Source organism: Hypanus sabinus, chromosome 4, assembly GCF_030144855.1.
Source record: "Hypanus sabinus isolate sHypSab1 chromosome 4, sHypSab1.hap1, whole genome shotgun sequence".
In the NCBI taxonomy this organism is placed as follows: domain Eukaryota; kingdom Metazoa; phylum Chordata; class Chondrichthyes; order Myliobatiformes; family Dasyatidae; genus Hypanus; species Hypanus sabinus.
In genome coordinates, this window is record NC_082709.1 from 9361045 (window position 1) to 9383486 (window position 22442).

General features: G+C 44.0%; 1 protein-coding gene across 4 annotated transcripts in view; it reads left to right on the forward strand.

Moving 5' to 3' along the window:
* The window catches only part of slc12a8 (solute carrier family 12 member 8), a 142179-nt gene that overhangs the window by 66510 nt on the left and 53227 nt on the right, over positions 1-22442 (forward strand). For all 4 annotated transcript variants that reach the window (XM_059966375.1, XM_059966374.1, XM_059966376.1 and 1 more), the window contains exons 6-8: positions 10903-11016; positions 16571-16658; positions 22138-22225. In XM_059966375.1, coding sequence (XP_059822358.1) covers positions 10903-11016; positions 16571-16658; positions 22138-22225 — 290 coding nt within the window. The remainder of the gene's footprint in view (positions 1-10902; positions 11017-16570; positions 16659-22137; positions 22226-22442) is intronic.

Genomic DNA, 22442 nt, shown 5'->3' on the forward strand with positions numbered 1-22442 from the left:
TCATCTTGAGATCAGTAACTTGTTTCTCATATTTCCCACCACTTAAGCTAAGATGATCTTTTTGCATTTCCTGTTTTTGTTTTATTGACCTCAATTTGTCCCTCACAGCTTCAATTCTGATAAAGCAGGAGTCTTATCTGGATCCAGACCAGCCTCTGACTTGCTTTCTGTTACCACAGATGCTACATGACCTGCCGTGTGTTTTCAATGTTTTCTCTTTTAACATCATATTTATTTCATATTTCCAGAACTGCAGTTTTTAAACATTTTGTTACCTGACTTCAGTTTATTCAGTGTTGGACTCCGCATTATCTCCTCCCAGTCCTCTTCAAGAAAAAGCCTGAGCTCATTCCTTTGAAAATTGAGATCACCCAGTCAAATATCTGAGTTAATTTGTTCATTATGTGCCACATCATAAGACGTGGCCGATTGTGGTCTTTCCATGATCATGATTGTTCTTGGCATATTGTACAAAAGTGGTCATATGAGCATATCAGAAGTCCTGGGTATGTGACATGCAGACAGCCTCTGCAGAGTATTGATAATGGCTGGGGCCATCCATCTTGTAAAGACACGGCCTAGAAGAAGGCAATGGCAAACCACTTCTGTAGAACAGTTTGTCAACAACAATCATGGTCAGAAGACCATGGTCACCCACATCATACGACACAGCACATAATGATGATGATGATAAACTGTTCCCGCAACTTATAGAAAAAAAACACGAAATGCTGGCAGAACTCAAAGGGCAGGCTCGAAAGGCCGAATGGTCCAAATTCTCGCTTCAGGAGAATGGTCTCCTGATGAAGGGTTTCGGCCCGAAATGTCGTCATTACCTCCTCCCATAGATGTTGTCTGGCCTGCTGAGTTCTGCCAGCATTTCGTGTTTTTTAAATTTATTTCCAGCATCTGCAGATTCACTTGTGTTGCTGCAACTTATAGACTCACTTTCAAGGACTCTTCACTTCATGTTCTTCATATTTATTGCTTATCACTTTATTTACTTATCTATTAATTGATTAATTAAATTTTTCTTTTTTTATTGTATTTGCACAGTTTATGGTCTTTTGCACATTGGTTGTCCACCCTGTTGCTGTGGTCTCTCATTGATACTATTTATGGTTATTGGATTTATGGAGAATGCCTGAAGGAAAATTAATCTTAGTGTTGTATATGCGGACATGTATGTAGTTTGATAATAAATTTACTTTGAACTTTGAAATGAAAGACCTGACCGATATAATGTCTTTCACAAATTCTGGACACTCCATTTGCTTTGCAATCGATAAAATATTCCTGCAGTACTATTGTAATGTGGAGGTATATAGAATTATTTTGATGATTAGATAAGATTTACCAATGGCAATTCAAGGCTCAATACCTACATCTCCTCAATTGAGCATTCAAAATTCAAAAAAAGATTCAAAAACTTTATTGTCATTCTAACCGTACATCAGCTCTGCAGGGCAGAATGAGACAGCGTTTCCCAGGAGCAGTGCAATCATAACATAACAAATGCAACACTAAATAATAAACATAACAATAAATAGTAAAACACAACAGCAATTGTGAAATTACAATGATCGTTTTCTCCGTTAAATTTGAAAGCTGGATCATATATGTAGGAGTGGGATTCTGAGAAATAAATGGATATCTTGTCAGACAGATCAAACGGTGGCCGATTAGGAAAAGAGGAGATGCAATGAGACCTGGGTGTCATTGTACACCAGTCATTGAAGGTGGGCATGCAGGTACAGCAGGTGGTTGATGCACCATCAATAACTCACACTGAGATGTAGGCGAGATATCGGCTTTTATTGACTGGAAGAAGGAACCAGGAGTGAGTGTCTATCATACAAGGTCCTGGAGACTGAGGCCGATCTTCAGGCCGCAGGTCTCCTTTATACAGGGGCCTGTGGGAGTAGCCACAGGAGCAGTCAGCAGGGGCGTGTCCCGACAGGCACATAGTTCACCACATTCACCCCCCCTTCGTTTGAAAAAGTCCTCATGTAGCGAAGGTTCTTACAAGTCAAGCCGATCAGGCGGTCGAATCTGTCGCTGCGATCTACGTAGCACCGGCTGTGACCGCATAGGTGCCGGCAACATTGGCGATTGCACAGGGGACGGGGGTTGCGCGTGTTCTTGCCCACTAGGCGCCGGTGATCCCTCATGCATGTGCGAGGCGCCTGGTATAAATGCGTACGAAACGCCCGGTATACAAGTGTCGTGAGGAGTCTGTGTAGGGCCTGGTGAGTACGGTGTCACCTCTGGTGCAGGGTTCACAGTTACCGGAGAGCCTTCAGGGTAGTGGTCTGCTGCACCTGCGGGTGCCAGGTCGCGGATGGAGACCGTGTCCTCCCGCCCATCAGGCAAGACCACGTAAGCATACTGGGGGTTCGCATGGAGAAGGTGAACCCTCTCCACCAGCGGGGAGTATTTATTGCTCCTCACATGTTTCCGGAGCAGCACTGGCCCCGGGGACGTCAGCCAAACTGGTAGGGTGGTCCCAGTGACAGACTTCCTGGGAAAAGAGAATAGGCGTTCGTGAGGGGTGGCATTGGTGGACGTACATAACAGAGAGCGGATAGAGTGCAGTGCCTCAGGGAGGACCTCCTGCCATCGAGAGACCGGCAACCCTTTGGACTTAAGGGCTAAAAGTGTGGCCTTCCACACTGTGGCATTCTCCCGCTCTACCTGGCCATTACCCCGGGGATTATAACTCGTGGTCCGACTGGTAGCAATGCCCCTAGCTAGCAAGTACTGGCGCAGCTCCTCACTCATAAAGGAGGACCCTCTATCACTGTGGATATAGCAGGGATACCCGAACAGAGTGAAGAGCTGGCGCAGGGCTTTTATGACGGACGTGGCAGTGGTGTCGGGGCAGGGGATGGCAAAGGGGAACCGTGAGAACTCGTCAATAACACTGAGAAAATAGACATTGCGGTCAGTGGAGGGAAGGGGGCCCTTAAAGTCAACACTCAGGCGTTCAAAAGGGCGGGTGGCCTTGACAAGTTGTGCCGTGTCAGGACAGTAGAAGTGCGGTTTGCACTCGGCACAAATTTGGCAGTCCCTGGTCATCGTCCTGATGTCCTCCAGGGAGTACGGCAGGTTCCGAGCTTTCACAAAATGGTAAAATCGGGTGACCCCCGGATGGCAAAGTTGTGCATGAAGGGCGTACAGCTGGTCGAGCTGTGTGCTAGCACATGTTCCCCGGGATAGGGCATCAGGGGGCTCATTGAGTCTGCCAGGCCGGTACAGGATATCATAGGTGTAGGTGGAGAGTTCTATCCTCCACCGCAAAATCTTATCATTTTTGATCTTGCCCCGCTGTTGGTTGCTGAACAGGAACGCAACCGAGCGCTGGTCGGTCAGCACAGTGAATCTTTTGCCAGCAAGATAGTGCCTCCAGTGCCTAACAGCCTCCACTATGGCCTGGGCTTCTTTCTCCACCGCGGAGTGCCGAATTTCAGAGCCTTGGAGGGTGCGAGAAAAGAATGCTACTGGTCTGCCTTCCTGATTAAGGGTAGCAGCCAGAGCGAAATCGGAGGCATCACACTCCACTTGGAAGGGAGCGGTCTCGTCCACTGCATGCATCGTAGCTTTGGCAATGTCCGCTTTAATGCAGTTGAAGGCCGCGCAGGCCTCAGCAGAGAGGGGAAACGAGGTAGACTTGACCAGGGGGCGAGCCTTGTCTGCGTAATGGGGGACCCATTGGGCGTAATAGGAAAAAAACCCCAGGCACCGTCTGAGGGCCTTGAGAGTGGTGGGAAGAGGGAGCTCTAACAGGGGGCGCATACGTTCGGGATCAGGCCCAATAACCCCGTTTTCCACGACATACCCAAGTATAGCAAGGCGGGTGGTACCAAAAACACACTTGTCCCTGTTATAAGTAAGGTTCAGAGCTGCGGCCACTTGGAGAAACCGTTGGAGGTTGGCGTCGTGATCTGGCCTGTCATGACCACAGATGGTGATGTTATCCAGATAGGGAAATGTGGCCTGCAGTTGGTACTGGTCCACCATCCGGTCCATTTCCCTCTGGAAGACAGAGACACCATTCGTGACACCGAAAGGGACGCGCAGGAAGTGATAGAGCCGGCCGCCCGCCTCGAAGGCGGTGTAGGGGCGGTCCTCTGGGCAGATGGGGAGCTGGTGATAAGCGGATTTCAGATCTATTGTCGAGTACACCTTATACTGAGCAATCTGGTTGACCATATCCGCGATGCGGGGTAGGGGGTATGCGTCAAGCTGCGTAAACCTATTGATGGTTTGACTATAGTCCACCACCATCCTATTTTTCTGCCCAGTCCGAACAACAACCACCTGGGCCCTCCAAGGGCTTGTGCTCGGCTCAATGATCCCCTCCCTGAGCAGCCGCTGCACCTCCGACTGAATGAAGGCCCGGTCCCCCGCGCTGTACCTCCTGCTTTTGGTTGCCACAGGTTTACAGTCGGGGGTCAGGTTGGCGAACAGCGGTGGGGGAGGGATCTTGAGAGTGGAGAGGCTGCAAGTGTCGGTAGCGCAGCTGTTGGCCTGGTTCTGGATGGGATGTGTGTGTCCGTGTGTGTGTGTGGTCAGTAGCGGGGTATGTGAAGAAGTCCCACAAAACTGAGGATTCTTGACAGTGAGTGGTGGGAGGGGCCCGTCGTATACCATAGTCACACTTTCGAGATGGCTCTGGAAGTCCAGCCCCAATAGCACAGGTGCACACAGATTAGGCATGACCAGCAGTTCAAAGTCCCGATATACTGTGCCTTGCACCACCAAAGTCGCTACACAACCCGCCCGGATGTCTGCGGACTGCGACCCAGAGGCCAAATGGAACCTCCGACTGACCGGCCGCGTTGCAAGTCCGCAGCGTTGCACTGTGTGGGGGTGAATAAAACTCCCAGTGCTGCCCGTGTCAAACAGGCATCCAGTCCAATGCCCCTCCACCTGGATGTCCATCATGGATCTTGCAAGCTGGTGTGGGGCGCTTTGGTCGAGAGTCACAGTGGCCAGAGTTGGATCGCCGTCGGGGTACCCGGTCAGCATCGGAGGGTCGGGGGCGGGGCATGCTGACGCCGACAAAGATGGCCGCTCACATCCGGGGTACCCGGTCAGCATCCGAGGATCGGGGGCGGGGCGTGCTGACGTCGACAAAGATGGCCGCCCACATCCCGGCATGCAAGATGGCGGCCCCCACGTTTCACCCGCAGCGCTGCACTCCGCTCGAGGTTGAGACTTACAGACCTTGGCGAAGTGGCCCCGCTTTCCGCAGCTGGAGCAGGTCGCTTCTCGCGCTGGACAGCGTTGTCGAGGATGTTTCTTTTGGCCACAGAAATAACAAAGCACGAGTTTCTTACGGGCCACAGCCGTGGTCTGGGTCGGGGAGCTCGTGGAATCGCGACTGGCGGCGGCGTTGGCGAATTCGCTCCCGGGAGCCGGCGGTGGCGGGGTCTGAGGCATCCACGAAACCGGCGGGGAATCGCGCGACTGGACAGCGTCGGCGTTATGCCGCGCAGCTTCTAGAGCATTGGCCTTCTCTATCGCCGAGCTTAAGGTAAGATCCGAGTTCTCCAGCAGTCGCTGGCGCATGTACACTGACCTCAGTCCCGTCACAAAGGCGTCTCGCACCAGCAGCTCCGCATGCTGTTCTGCCGTGAGCGTCTTGCAGTCACAAGCTCGGACGAGTGTCTGTAGTGCTCGGAGAAACTCAGCGCACGATTCGCCAGGCCGCTGTTGCCGGGTAGCTAAGCGATGTCTTGCGTAGACGGTGTTCACCGGCCGCAGGTACTGTTGTTTGAGGGCATCCAGTGCCCCTTCGTAGGTCGGCAGGTCCCGGATAAAGGAGTAAACTTTGGAGGAGACCCTCGAGAGTAGGATTCTGTGCATAACGGCGGGTTCAGTCGCACGAAGCTCCGCCAAGTACGATTGGAAGCATGCAAGCCAGTGTTCAAAAGCGAGAGCTGCGTCAGGGTCTTGAGGGTCCAAATCCAACCGGTCCGGACGCAAAACGGGTTCCATGTTTTAAAACTTCCAGTCAATAAAATTGATGCACCATCAATAACTCACACTGAGACGTAGGCGAGATATCGGCTTTTATTGACTGGAAGAAGGAACCAGGAGTGAGTGTCTATCATACAAGGTCCTGGAGACTGAGGCCGATCTTCAGGCCGCAGGTCTCCTTTATACAGGGGCCTGTGGGAGGAGCCACAGGAGCAGTCAGCAGGGGCGTGTCCCGACAGGCACATAGTTCACCACAGTGGTGAAAAAGGCAAATGGTATGTTGGCATTCATAGCAAAAGGATTTGAGTACAGGAGCAGGGAGGTTCTACTGCAGTTGTACAAGGCCTTGGTGAGACCGCACCTAAAGTATTGTGTGCAGTTTTGGTCCCCTAATCTGAGGAAAGACATTCTTGCCATAGAGGGAGTACAAAGAAGGTTCACCAGATTGATTCCTGGGATGGCAGGAATTTCATATGAAGAAAGACTGGATCGACTAGGCTTTTACTCACTGGAATTTAGAAGATTGAGGGGGGATCTTATTGAAACATATAAAATTCTAAAGGGATTGGACAGGCTAGATGCGGGAAGATTGTTTACGATGTTGGGGAAGTCCAGAACGAGGGGTCACAGTTTAAGAATAAAGGGGAAGCCTTTTAGGACCGAGATGAGCAAAAACTTCTTCACACAGAGAGTGATGGATCTGTGGAATTCTCTGCCACAGGAAACAGTTGAGGCCAGTTCATTGGCTATATTTAAGGGGAAGTTAGATATGGCCCTTGTGGCTAAAGGGATCAGGGGGTATGGAGAGAAAGCAGGTACAGGGTTCTGAGTTGGATGATCAGCCATGATCATACTGAATGGCGGTGCAGGCTCGAAGGGCTGACTGGCCTATTTTCTATGTTTCTATATGTAACTCCAACCCTGCAACTATGTCTACTGGAGTTAAAGATAGTGAATCTGGTGGTGACTTAAAGGAAACAGGAGGTCAATTTTTGAGCAGATCATTATGAGTGTGGGAGCTGAAAGTATTTATTTTACTGAAGGTGTAAAAGAAAGGAATTGTAAGTTTTTTAAATGAGGTTTTGTAAGTAGAAACAGAGAGCATTATGAATCAAAGCGTTACAGAAATACCCCTAATGTTAACGTTCTGAGATCTTTCATTTTATGGAATGGTTAACCATGAACTAAATTGAGTTTGAGAGAGGGGTCAGTGGTGATGTTGAAGTAAACAGACTTTGAAATGGTTATGTGAGAGCCAAGTTTCAACAATAGTGTCCCCAGTCAAGGGCCCACCTGAAACCATAGGGAATTAATGGCAAGCTGGGGTGTCTGTTGGATGTCATCAGGCAAGATGCCACCTGCAGTGATTGAGGTCCCCAATACTTAACCATGTCATTGGGAATAGATCTCCATTGCACTGGGATCTGAATTGGTGGTGTGAGAGGGAAGCTCAGGCTGGCTTTAGAATAGAGAGGGAGAGGACTTTCTTTTAGCTGGAGGGAGGTGAATCTTTGAAATTCATTATCAGAACGGGCTGTGGAGGCCAAGTCTTTGGGTATACTTATAGTGGAGGTTGATTGGTTCTTGATTAATAAGTGCATCAAAGGTTATGGAGAGAAGGCAGGTGAATGGGGTTGAGAGGGACAATCAATCTGCCTTGATGGAATGGCAGAGCAGAATTGATGGGCTGAATGGCCTAATTCTGCTCCTATTTCTTTTGGCAGCAGAGATATACTTTTGATTCTTTTGACCCTGCCACTATAGAATACTTTTGAGTAAGTTAAGTAACTCGCCAGGAGAAACAAGAGACTGCAGATACTGGAATCTGGAACAACAAAGAAATGAAGTACCCTACTGGACACAACCTGCCGGTCATCTTGCATTCCTCCTCAGTTCACCAATCACAGTTTACCCTGTTTTGATCTTGCACTTCATCATATACCTGCACCGTTCTCCTTTGGTAGACTTAACCCTTTGTGCTGCATTGTTATTGTTGTACCTTTTTCTAGCTTAGTGCGCTGTGTAATGGTGTGATCTGTATGAACAGTATGCAAGACAAGCTTTTCACTGTATCTTGGTACATGTGACAATAATAAACCAATTCCAATGCCAAGGGGTTTAAGGTGAATGGGGGGGGGGGGGAATTTAATAGTTAACTCTGTGGCAACATTTTCACCTCGAGAGCTGCCAGAGGAAATGTTTGAGGCTGGTACATTAACAATGGGTGAGGTGTTGACCCACCCACGCACGCTCAATGGCTTAACGATATTATGTCCTGTTTAGATCTTGAAAAAATTCATTACTCAATTCTTAAGTTGGACAGAAAGTTCCATAAGGTCTGGGGACCTTTTATTGAGTATTTTCATAACTTTCCTTTTGACTAAGTTTCTTTTTCAGTCCCTTGCTTTCAGCTTTTTTTTTGGTAGTAGGCATTATTATCTTTATATTTCTTACATTTTGCTCTGGTTGGTCTGGAGTTTTTTTTTCTTGCGGGGGTGGGGGTGGATACTAACTTGACACCAATTTGAGTGCTTTTTCAATTATTATATTCTGTATTATATTACCATTGTATGTTTACCTTGCACTGTATTAATTTCCTATTTCGTTCTTGGGGTTTTTTTTTGTAATGTTGTAGAAAATGCATAAAAAATCAATTAAAAAAAAACAATGGGTGGAGGGCTGGAGATGCGTCTGTACCAAAGGAGGTGCAAAGTGCTCCTTCTCTCCACGAACCTTCCGGTCCCCTTTGGGCGCGGTGTTGCACCTGCTTAGCCAGCTTTGGCGGACTGGGTGGGTGAGGTCTCCAGTGGCATCCAATGGCTAGGAAGGCAGCTCTGCAATGTTCTGTGGAGAGTGAGGGGCATAAAGATGTTATGCTCATCCACTGCAACCAGGGATGACCCCAGTCTGTGACGCTTGTTCGAACCACAGGACCGGGACTTTTGAGGTCGAGAGAGTGGAACTGCCCCACTGCAGTGGCTTTTCCACTTCTGAAGCTCTCTGGCTGAGGTTTCCTGTCACCGTTGGGCACGATGAACACCTACACCTACAATTGCAAGCTGCAAACCCCAGTCAGGAGCCTTGTTATCAGCTATGGCCCATATTGTCCAGAGGTCAACTTTGCTACTTTGAGGTACACTTGGAATGATAGATTACTGTAGAATGAAGGCGCTGTGTCCTTGGCCAAATCGCCATGCTCACAATCTCAAGCCAACAGAATGCTTGAAGTGTTTAATCCTTTTACTTCTAATACATGAGCAGTGTTCACAGTGCTTCAAAGAAAACACGTAGCAATTAGTGGCACCCTGGATCAAGGGGAAGGTTGCCAACACATCTGTGTGATACACTAACTGTCTCTGTCAGGATGGAATTAAATATACTGGTCTACAGAATGGTAGCGGGGCATGGAATATTAATCAAAGTTCAAAGTAAATTTATTGTCTAAGTACAAACATGTCACCACGTACAATCTTGAGATTCATTTTCTTGTGGGCATACACAGTAATTAATAATAACCATAACAGAATCAATGAAAGACTACACCAAATTGGACATTCAGCCAGTTTGCAAAAGGCAGGAAACTGTGTAAATAAAAAATTAAAAATGAAAGAAATAGTAACAATAAGCAAACAAGCAATAAATATGACAAATATAATATGTATTATTTATTTCAATATCAATAAATATCAACATAAATAAAGCAATGCATAATTATCCCTAATTGTGCTAGTTTTACAACGTCTAATTTTTTGTGTAAGATTCATCATCATTAAAACTTCATATGCAATGATAATTAATCCATTCAAATAAAACTGCAAATTCACGTACAAGTTTAAAAAAATAGTCAGAAATGTTGATCCATATGTTTACCCGTGATTTATTTATCTCTTTTGAGGATTCTTATCTTGTTGAAAGATTAGGTGATCCCTGACAATGACAACAAACATATTTTGCTTTAGGGGCATCAGTGTAAAGCCCAAATCTTGTTTCACCCAGCAGCCAATCCATCAAATGGATGGCCCATTTGAGGTGCACAAGACAAGGCATTGAATCCAAGGTCTATCTAACTTACTTGTTTCCACTGATCTTAGTTAAGTGATATTAGGACAGCCACTAGCTTTGACAATAATCTTAATGCTGGGGTTGTCTATTGTGTCTGGTATGCCTGATGCAGCATTATCTACATTGGTGAGACCTGACGTAAATTGCAGGACCGCTTCACCGAGCTCTTCCAAAAACAGAACCTCCCAGTGGCTAAGCATTTAAATTCTGATTCCCATTCCAGTTCTGACATGGCCTCCTCTTGTGCCACAATGAGGCCAACTTCAAGGGGAAGGAACAACATTTCCTATTCCATCTAGGTAGTCTCCAACAAGATGGCATGAACATTGAACTCTGCTCCCGGTAATCGAAGAATACCCTCCCTCTCCCCTCTTCTATTTCCCACTGACTCCTTACCTCTTCTCACCTGCCAATCACTTCACCTCTCCCTGGGTCCCCTCCTCCTTCCCTTTCTCCTATGGTGACCTCCTCTCCTGTCAGATTCCTTCCCCTCTACCCCTTTACCATTCCTACCCACCTGACTTCAGCAATCACCCTCTATTTATCCCCCTTCTACTCCCACCCTCCGCCTTTTTATTCTGGCATATTCCCCCTTCCCTTTTAGTCCTGAAGAAGGGTCTTGGCCTGAAATGTCGACTGTTGATTCATTACCATAGATCCTGCCTGACCTGCTGAGTTTCTCCAGCATTTTGTGTGTGTTGCCCTGGATTTCCATCATCCCCGGAATTTCTCATGTTAGTAACCCTAAGAGTTTTGAACCTTATTATATCAGTAAATGATTAAAGTTAAATTTTGAAATCAATTTCACAGTCAGAAAATCTAACATCAATATGAAATTCTCTCCTTATTCTGTAGATTTTGGATTTGTGGGATATAGTGAAGAATTGCTTGCAAATAATACGTTCCCAAACTACAGTCCTGAGGAGAGTTTCTTCACAGTTTTTGGTGTATTCTTCCCCACTGCTACAGGTAAGAAAATATAGCTGCTTATTCATATTTGAATACAATTTGTTTAAATACATGGTAATTCAGTCTAAGCATGGAACAAGCTTAAGAAACTCATTCATTTAACTCATTTAACCTCTGGAATATTTGTTTCTGTTTCTCTGCTTCTTCTAGCATGTCAGGACCTGCTGAAGGAGAGTCTAGTATAAAACAGGCTTCTACTTGTATGGAGATCTATGAACTATTAACAAAAACAAATTAATAATGAGTTCCAACTGATATAGTTGTCGTATACCTGCACATACGTTCAATTATGTATTATGTACATCGGAACCCTATAATAAGTTGACATCTAATTCTCATCATCATCATTATGATGTACCATGTCATATGACATGAGCAATCATGGTCACATGACCATGATTCTCTTGGCAACTTTTTCTGCAGAAGTAGTTTGCCATTGCCTTCTTTTGGGCAGTGTCTTTACAAGTGAGTAACCCCAACCATTATCAATACTCTTCAGAAAATGTCTACCTGGAGTCAATGGTCACATAATCAGGACTTGTGATATGTTCCACCTACTCCCATGGCTGCATGTGACCCTGATCAGAGGTGGGGGGGTCTAAGCAGATACTGCATCTTGCCGAGGGCTAGCAGAGGGAAGGAGAGCACTGAACTTACTTTGGTAGAGACGTATCTCCACCCTGCCACCCACATCTGATTGTGAGGTCACTATTATTATCTATGTTAGAAAGGACATTTGCACAAAGGTCATAAAACAAACATAGTCTGAGGTCTGTCATGGGAAGAAGTTACAAGGTAGACTGAGACAAAGGATTCATGCATATTCACCAGGCCTTCCTAAGAAATGCAACTTCCACACTGACTTCCTTCCAAACAACCTACCTCTCTTGTCTCATTAGTCAACAACTTCCTTATATTTATGAAAGAGTCTACAATTCCCACATTGGTCTCACTAACCATCTTGGAACCCACAAAACTGGAGTCCTTGAACCTGAGGGACTGCTGAAGAAAAAGGGGATGGATGAGGAAGATGAAGATGTCCTCTGAGTTGGAGATGAGGATTCACCATCCTCATGTGAAATTTGTATTTATTCATCACTATTTTAGTGGAATTAATTTTGGCTGAATCTTATACACTGTTCTATGTATGATTATTTAATAGATTTTATCCAGTTTTGAATATGTAGCTGTTACTATGAAGGAAAAAGAGAATTTGCTGAAAATCTAGTAGCACAGGAACAATGATACCTGAAATGGTCACTCAGTTTGTTTCTATATAAATGCTGACTGATTTGCTGAGTATTCTCAGTGTTCTATGTTTATTGGCATTTGTGTTTTCTTTTTACATTTTGTTCCCTTTTTACATGGGTGGTAGGGGTATGGAGGGCTATGGTACAGGTCAAAGTGAGTAGGCAGTTTATATATGGTTTAGCATACACTAGATGGACCAAAGGGCCTATTTCTCTCCTGTACTTTTCTATGACTCTACCAAGTGCTATGCCTCTGGAAAACATCAGGTTCATTTCTTGTGTATCTACAGAAGTTTGCAATGAATGCTACTTAGGTACAAAATGGATTAGACAAATTTAAATCCTTGCAGAGATTGAGATTTACTTCCGACTGCTAGAGTACTGATTGTAAAGTTTGTAATCATGGATTAAGTTTTCATTAGTGAATACACTGAGTTGTTAGAAATATTGAAACTTTGAACTTGTGGCTGAAACTTTGCTGCCACAATGACAATGAAAGGGTCGGTAGTATCTATCATTTGCTGTAAACCTTACAGCAATTCCTTACATCTGCATGTGCAGGGTGCAAAGTGGAAACGTGAAAAATACTTTCAGCGGTTTTCCGCTCCTGCATGGGGAATGCTTACAATTTTCTCAAATGCAATGAATTCAGAATCAATATTTTGATGTGAATTTCAACTTCCTATATATAATTCTCTCTAAATTTTTTGAAAAAAAGTAAGCTTTGTTTAAAGATTTTTTATTGAAATTTCGATTTAAGTATGATGCCAATTCACAGTTACTGCTGAAGAGCCTCTTTACTCTGGAAAAAAGCAATTTTACAACAACAGATTGTCTGGTGGTGATGAGAGTTGTGTTCTCTCCACACTGTTATACGAGTCAGAATACTGGTGCATGACAGAGAATGATCTCGCCAATCATTCCACACCATGAGGCTCCAGAAGATCCTCTGTATTTTCTGACCAAGAAAGATTTCCAACCACGCCCTACTCCTTCAGTGTCACCAAGAGGACATGGCCACAATCTTCATGAGGAAATGTTGGAGATTGATTGGGCACATGATAAGAAGAGAATGCGAATGCATACAGATAGTTTAAGTTAAAGCTAGTTGAAATCTTTGATGATGTCCCCAGTGCTCAATTTTCAAAGTATATTTATTATTGAAGTGTGTATACTATAAACAACCTTGAGATTCATCATTTTACAGACAGCCCCAAGACAAAGAAACACAATAGAATTTACAAAAAGTCCCACACCATTATAACAACAGACAAAATGCAAAAAAGGAAGAACAAATCGTGCAAACAATTTTTAAAAAAAGCTGACAATCTACAGAGCATGAACCGCAGAGTCCCAGAAAATGAGTCCACAGCTCCAGGCCATAGCCACGGAGCCAGTTCAGCACTAAAAACCAATCCAGAAGCCTGATGCTGCAGGCCGTAGCCATGGAGCCAGATTCAGTGCTAAGGTGAGTGCCGATGGCTGCAGGCCACAGCTGCAGAGTCAGTTCAGTGCTGAGGCGAGTAAATGGATTAGTGAGGTGAACACTGATTCATCCTTTGGACTCTGCCTTGACACCTTAATCTTTTTAAGATGGCTCGATGCTTAAATTGGCTAAATATCTATTTGTTATTTGCTCCAGTGATAAAGTTTTAAGGGAATTGGGGAGTCTCAGACTCCCATAAATAAATCATGGTTAAGGTTGAGTCTGTGTATTCTGGTTTGAAAATGGCTACAGTTTGAGCAGCTGTTGTCTCCTGACTTTTCACACCTTTTGATTTCATGTTTAAATTTCAACTTTGGGTTAAGTACCGACTATGTCTGTAACTGCAGTATGTTTGAATAATGTCTCACAACTGCTTCTTTGAGTGAAAATAAAGGTTATAAACTTACAAAACCCACAAGAAGATGTGGGTTCTCCTAACTTTTCACACCTTTTGGTTTCGACAAAAGGTGGAGATAAGGCAGGACATTCTTTACATTCCCTTCTCAATTTTGGTGAAGTCTCTTATCTAAATTATTAAGTTCTGCTCTATTTGAGTAGCCGGAATGTCTACGGTTCTGACTGTATTGAGATGTTAAAGGATCAAATTATCCTGCTGACTCCTTGTCTCACTTTCAGGATGTAACAATCAATACTCTGTTTTCTGATTACAGTTTGGCCTGATGTGATTAAGTGTTCTTTGTCAAGTATGTCTACCTCTGTTTTAGGTGATTACGTGGACTATCACTGTTGATAGCGTTTGTGACAAAGATGGTATAAAAAAACTCTGTATCTCTGTCCTTATACAGAGAGTTCGCGTGTCTGACTCTCTGAGTGCAGATGGAATGTTCTCTCTCATAGCTTTCTACTAATAAAGGTAGAAAAGAATCAGCTGTGGTACTTGTTTCGTTACCTCAGGTTGATCACCGTTGACATCAGCACCGGGCCGTGCCGCTTCAGTTTGGCTTGTAGTTTCAGTCCGGACCTCAATACCCACTGTAGCTGTACCTGCATTCTCGAGAGCCCATCTCACCAAGTCCTTCAGCATACCACAAAAATGCTACTTGTATAGATGGGGAAATTACAGGCTGCAGATTGCAGTGATTGTAGTTCGAAAAAGTATATTTAGGAAAATCGTTAGTAGTATTGTTAGGTGCCTGCCAAGTGTCACTGTGTGTTGCCAGCATCGTCTTTGGTAAGGAAGTGGTTAAAAATCAAAGAAAAAAGTAATTCCTTAGTCTAAAAATGCAACTTTTTCCATTATCTTTACATAGTACAGATGGGACATTTTTCTCTGGGTTGTCTGCTTGTAAGAACAGTACATCTTAGCTTCTCAAAACATTCTTTTCCAAGTAGTCGTGTGCAGACAGTCTGCATGTGACAAGACCATTTCAAGAGGATCTTGTTTATTTTAATTTCAGAAACATTTCCCTCATTTAATTCTTTCTCCACTGTTTCTTCAGTTTATTTATACTGCATTTGTTGAAGTACTTACTTCAATATTCATGTGGTATGTAGACAGGGCCGTACAACCTGTCAACTATTATAGCGCTGTGCGAGCATGTTTATAGATATAGTTGCTGGTGAAATCGTGGTGCACCTGATGTTCTGTGTTCATTTGGAAGTATGTCAGTTTGTAGGAATGTGTGTTATATTTTGTAATGTCAACATTAGATGAATTCAAAGGAAGACATGGAAGTCCAGATTAGGGGTGTAACTTCTCATTTACTTTAAGCGAGGCATGCATGTATCACGTGGTAGCATGATGCCATATGCAGTTCATGTATTTATGCATATAAACAGTAGTGAATTATTTAGATGAACAAGAATGCTTGATCAACCTATATATATATATAAAAACACAAGTGTACTCAAGCATTACTTAAATATTAAGTACACAACAAATGTGTCTGTGTCTCCATTTAGGTTGAGGTTCTTGTGAAGATCTTGTAGCATATTTATTCTTCAGCCACTGTATTATTGATTGAGGCACACACTTCAGGTTGAATGACAGATTCTGTATTGACTGCTGTGTATTAGCAGCTGTACCATTTGTTACAGTCATAGAATTATACATTACGGAAACAGGGCATTCAGCCCAATTAGTTCTACCCGGCCAAGACGCTCCATCCAAGCTAATCCCATTTAACATAATTCGACTGCTAAACTTTTCCAGTTATTGTACCTGTCCAAAGATCTTAAAATTTTTTTTGTACCTTCCTCAACAATTTTCTCTGTGGCTAATGAATTTTCCTGCGTGAAAAGAACGATTGCAGTTCATGTGAGTACTTGTGCGATTCATTCAAGTCTATACAATCAAATCAATCAAATTCATATTGAACCAAATTATTATTGAACCATAAATGGACACAGCTGAATGAAACAGCATTCCTCAAGGTGTAAAACATACACAGCATGTTCAAAATAGTGAGCAAAAACACATAGTCACACAAAAAACCACACATATATACCTCCAGACACATAAAATGCTGGAGGAACTCAGTAGGTCAGGCAGCAGCTATGGAAAACAGTTAATAGTCGATGACTTGGTCTGAGACCCTTCATTGGGACTGAAGAAGTGTGTCAGCTGAAACTTTGACTGTTTACCTTTTCTATAGATGCTGCCTGGCCTGCTGAGTTCCTCCAGCATTTTGTGTGAATTGCTTGGATTCCCAGCATCTGCAGATTTGCTCTTCTTTGTATATAGCCCAGGACATGTCCCATAAATTGATGGTCCAGTTCCTGGCAGTGTGCAGCCACTGCAATCTAGCCTGTCATTGCACCGTTAATTTGTGATTTTGTTGTATTAACTTTGACTCAGGTGTGATGGCTGGCTTCAATATGAGTGGAGATCTTCAGAGACCTGCATCCAACATCCCTGTTGGGTCACTAGCAGCTGTGGGCATCTCGTAAGTTCTGTTTACAGCATCTTCGAAAAGTAACATATTGCTTGCTGTGTGATCTTGAGCTGTGTCCTTCAGTGTAATGAATTCATTTAAAATAATAATCAGCGTTTTGTGATATTATGGGCTAAGGGAATCCAATACTCAAACTGAAAATGCCAGAAGTGTCCAGCTTTTCAATCAGGATCATAGAGAAATAGAACAATGGTTTCAGCCCTGATGGTTAGTTTTCCATGTAATCAAAACTGAAGCAAGCAGCAGTCCGAGTAGGGTCTGTATTTATGTGGATGAGGAGTAATATTCTGCTCCATTCTTATATGTGGACGCTTACATAATACTTCCTAAAAAGAGTCTCGAATAGGGTACACAAGGACCACCCGACACATCAGGTTGGCAAGTTCCTAGGTGGAGGCCCATGGGAGTCTAGAGGTTAAGGCCCAAAGGTCAAAGCCTCATGATTAATGAGTCCTGGAGTTGGTACCCAGAGGTGAGCATGTCCGGAGGCTAGTCTGGAGATCAAGGCCCAAAGGTTGAATTCCCTGGATCAGTGCTCTGTTTTACAGGCTATTTGATAAAAGAGGTGGAATTGTAGGGCACTGTACATACTTCACAACCACTGACATTGAGTGAGGGCTTACTTTAAGAGGCTGGTCGGATGCAATGATGTAATACATAAAGGACTTCTAGTGCGCTTTGATGTTCAGGTTTTGGAATTCAATACATGTGTTGTTACAACTTTCTTAAATTTAAAATGCCTTAATGTTGCATTATTTGTGAAAAGTGTTATGTATGGATCTATTTCTTTTAGCGCAATGACTGCCTGCCCCTTAGCACTACATATTGATCTTTTGTCTGTGCATTGTTCTCTCTCCCCCTCTCCCCCTCTCTGTCACTCTCTCCCTCTCTGTCTCCCTCCCTGTCTGTCTGTCTGTCTGTCTCTCTCATAGACATCTCCTGCATATGTGCTTTTATTGATATGCAGTTGAGCACAGACTCAATAAATTGGCGACGAGGATGGGAGTTCCACCATTACATCTACGGACAAAAGTAGTGACAGATCAACAGCCCCTTGTGTCCATTTTCAATCCCAGTGATGACTGTTACCCGATTACAATGTTGGGCACTATTCCTAGGAGCCCACTCTTATGACATAAAGTTCAAGGGTACCAAACAACACAGCAATGCTGATGGCTTGTCACATCATCCGCTATTGACAACTGAAGAGGAAAAGTCTTCATACTGTGATCCAGCAGATCTACAACACATCTGCGGACCAGTTGCCAGTAACAAATTCTGAAATACAAAGGGAAACAAGGAATGACTTGACTTTGTCAAAGGTCTATGAAATCACCATGCAAGGATGGCCAGCTCATGGGTTTGTCGAAAAATGCTGATGTGTGGCTCTCATGTTGTGGTTCCCTTTAAACTGCACACCGGAGTGTCAGAAAATCTGCATGAAGGACATCTGGGTGCAATGAAGATGAAGAGTCTCTCCTGGAGCTACATGTGGTGGCCGGGAATAGATAAACAGATTGAAAACTTGGCCAAAAGCCATTTGAGTTGCCAAAAAGTTCAAAAGGCACCTCCCACAGGAACTGTTACACCAGTGAGTGGCCATCTTCATCATGGCAAAGAATACACATTGACCTTGCTGGGCCATTCATGGACTCCATGTTCTGATTACTGTGGATGTTCATTCGAAGTGGCCAGAGGTTACACCAATGAAGTCAACCACCTCAGCAAAGACTGTCTCCAATCTGAGGACTATCTTCTCCATAAGTGGCTTACCAGAACAAATTGGGAGTGACAATGGACCACAATACATGTCAGAAGAGTTCCAGGTATTCCTGAAGAAAAATGACATCAGACATTTCAAGTCAGCTTTTCACCACCCAGCAAAGAATGGGTTAGCAGAAAGATTTATCCAAACTTTCAGGAAGTCCATTAAGTGATGGACAAGGAGGGCATTTCTCTACAGCACAGAGTGAACAACTTCCTTTTTGTGTATCAGAACTCTGTTCATGCAATGACGAATCAAACACTTGCAATGCTATTCATGAATAGGAATCTGAAATCTCGCATAGTCCTCCTGAAACCAGATCTACAAAGGGAAGTACAGAATAAACAGTTCAACCATTTGCCAAGTAAGCCAGCAAGGGGCTTCAAGATTTGAAAGAAAATCCTCATGTGTGATTACTGAGAAGACAAGTGGACACCTGGCAGGGTAGCTACAAGAACTGGACCACTGATGTACACAGTGGATGTTGGAGATCAGACATGGAGACGTCATGTGGACCAGATACTGGATGCTCAACCGAAGAACACACCTGAGTCGACTGTATCCAACAAGGTGGACACATTACAGTCACCAGACTTGCATCTCCTTGATGATCATGTCACAGACAGCAATGTGACACCGGAAACTGTGAATGTTGTCTTAGACAAGACACCAACCAAATCCGATGCCACTCCACAGACCCAGAGGCGCTATCCTGAAAGAAACAAAACACTGAACCCTTAGGACTGTATAGTTATGGACTATTATGTGAAGGCATGTTTATTTAAAATATGGGTTTATGAAAGGGAAATGGAATGTTTTGTATATATGACATGAGTACAATCTTAACATCATGAACATTCTCTTGTGCCAGAGAAAACAAATTCAAGGCATCTTGACATCACCCACAATGTAAGCAGTGATGTCTCATTGATCATGTCATTGCCCAAGCTAGGGACTGCTGTGATGTGAATATCACAATGGCCTTAATTGGCACAGATGACTGCTGGACAGATCATCATCTGATCTGCTCCTGATCTGCTCCACTATGTTCATCAGACTCATGAAGAAGAGGAGGATTCATAAGAAGACCAGGTCAAGACTAAAACTTGAGAGCCTGCTTGACACTGCCACCCAACAGCACCTTTAGGCCTTGTTTGGGCAAAACCTCCAAAAGGAATATCCAATGGATATCAAAGAACGCTGGGGTCTGCTTAAGTCCACCATCCTCGATACCTGCAAAAACATCCTTGGGTACATTTAGAAAACATCAGGATTGGTTTGATGATAACGATATGGAGGTAGAACAATGTATCTCAAAGAAAAGGAAAGCCTTTTATGCCTGGCAGAATGACATCAGCAGCAAGGTCAAAAGAGGTGCTTACTCCAGAGGCAAAGCAAATGTCCAGCTCAGAGTGAGGGAGCTGAAGAATTCTTGGTGGACTGAGCAAGCCAGAAATCCAGACTCTGGTAACTGAAGAGGCTTCTTCAGTGCCACCAAAGCATCCTATTGTCCAAGTTCTTGCAGATTAAACCCTCTGTGCTCAATGGATGGGACGAACTTGCTAAAGAATCAGAAGAATATCAACAATTGATGGAGAGAGCACTTAAAAAAACTTCTTAACCATGGCAGCACTGTTGAACCAGAAGTTACTAACCAAATCCTCCAAAGACCTGTGAGAGAAGATGTGGGGGGATCGCCCAGTACGAAAGAGGACTATGATGCCATCAGGAGCCTGAAAAGCAGCAAAGCCACTAGTAGCAGAAATCCTCAAGGAGGGTGGACCAGTACTCCTGCTCCAAAAGGTCTGGGAAGAGGAGCAACTGTCCTCAGAGCTGAGGGATGTTCTAACAGTGGCCATATTCAAGAAGGGGACAAGGCAGATAATGACAATAATAGAATCATCTCCCTCCTGTCAGCAACAAAGTGCTTGTACATATCCTTGTCAACTCATTCTGTCACCTGAAGAAGTACTCCCTGAACCAGTGTAGTTTCCACGCATCTAGAGGTACCACAGACATGATCTTCACAGCACACCAATTACAGGAAAAATGCCATGAAAAAAGGCAGCCTTTGTACTTGGCGTTCATAGATTTGACAAATGCATTTGATACAGTAGACCACCAAACTCTCTGGCGTATACTATCAAGACATGGCTCTTCTGACAAGTGTGTATGAATACTGAGGCCACTGCATGATGGCATGTCAGCCACAGTAATCAGCAATGGTGGCACTGAATCAAAACCCTTCACTATGAAGACAGGAGTCAAACTGGTCTGTGTCATTGCACCCACTTTGTTTGCCATCTTTATGACTGCCATCCTTCACTTCACTGGCCAGCACCTGCCACAGGGAATCCCAATCGTGTATAGAATGAACCTCAACCGGTTCAAGGCCAAGAACAAGGTCACCACCATCACTATCGTGGAGCTTCAGATGGATGATCATGCCACTGTAACACACTCTGAAAAAGACCTCTAAAGTTACCCGAATGCCTTTGCCAAGGCGTATAGAGCCCTGGGTCTTGTTTTGCATATAAAAAAGACACAGTTACAGGGTCTGTATCAGCCACCACTCCACCAGCTATTTATCCAGCCCTCCAGAAAGGTTGATGATATCACCCTTGAAAATGTAGACAGTTTTCCCTGACTTGGCAGCATTCTCTCCTCAAAATCAGACATTGACTCAGAGATCAACCACTGCCTGAGTAGTGTTATTGGAGCCTATGCAAGATTAAGGAAAATGCTCTTTAAAGACCTCAACCTACCGGACCAAACAAAAAACTTTTGTTCTATAGAGCAGTCGTCCTATATTACCATCTGGATAACCTACAGTAGACACCTGACAAAACCACCAAAGAACCTTATGAAATATTTTGAAGATCAGCTGGAAGAACAGATACAACAGCATACCAGAGGAGGCTGACATGAATAGCATTTCCAACATGATAAAGCAATACCAACTCTGATTGACAGGTCATGTCACTTGGATGACTAAAACACATCTCCTCCCCCCCCCCCCTCACCAGACAGATCCTTTATTCTCAGTTGAAGAAAGGTCAATGAGGCCCTGGTGGGCAAGGGAAATGCTTCAAAGATATAATATCGAAAGCAGCCTGAGGAAATTTAACGTTACATCTAAAACCGAGGAAGATATTGAACTCAACAGATCCACCTGGAGGAAATCTGTGCCAGAGGGAGCTGGGCTACAAGAGGGACTTCCACTGTACCACAGAGAACGAGTGACAGCTGTGAAAGGTGAGACTGAATAACCAAAAGACACAACCACTAACCATGGACACCACCTACTCATGTCCACACTGCACCAGAATACGTGGATCCCAGATCGCCACTACAGCATCCTGAGGACCCACCAATGGAGGACCCCTTAGGAGAACATCCTACTCGACTTGAGTGATTGCTCTACAACACCGAGACAGCTGAAAGAACTGGTACTTAGACATTTGACTCTGTATTCTAGCTGCCTTCCCTGTGACTTTAACAGAAAGCTGCAGGGTGATGAATTTTTGTGACACATCCTGGCATTTGGTTCTAGAGTAATCAGTCAATAAAGTTTGTTTAATTTAATATTGATGTCTGTTATAAAACAGATGTCACATTTTATTATAACCCAGGTGATTTTGATCAATAAAACCTGGTGTATGGTCGAAAAGATAAATGACATACACTGTATTTTCTTTGTTACAGATGGTTCCTGTATTTAGTATTTGTGTTCTTGTTGGGAGCTGTTTGTACGAGGGAGGCTCTCAGATATGATTTCATGATAGCAGAAAAGGTAAGTTTATATGATGTTTTATTCAGTCCAATATTTTTGATTTGTAAAGTTAATAATGCATTCACTTAGCTTGCTACTGTGTTAATGCTTAGATTAGAATACATTCTTAACACAAGAGTCAAATTTCTTAAGTAAATATTTCGTTAGATGTTTCCAACTCACAAACACAAGCAAGTCTGCAGATTCTGGAAATCCAAAGCAACACATACAAAATGCT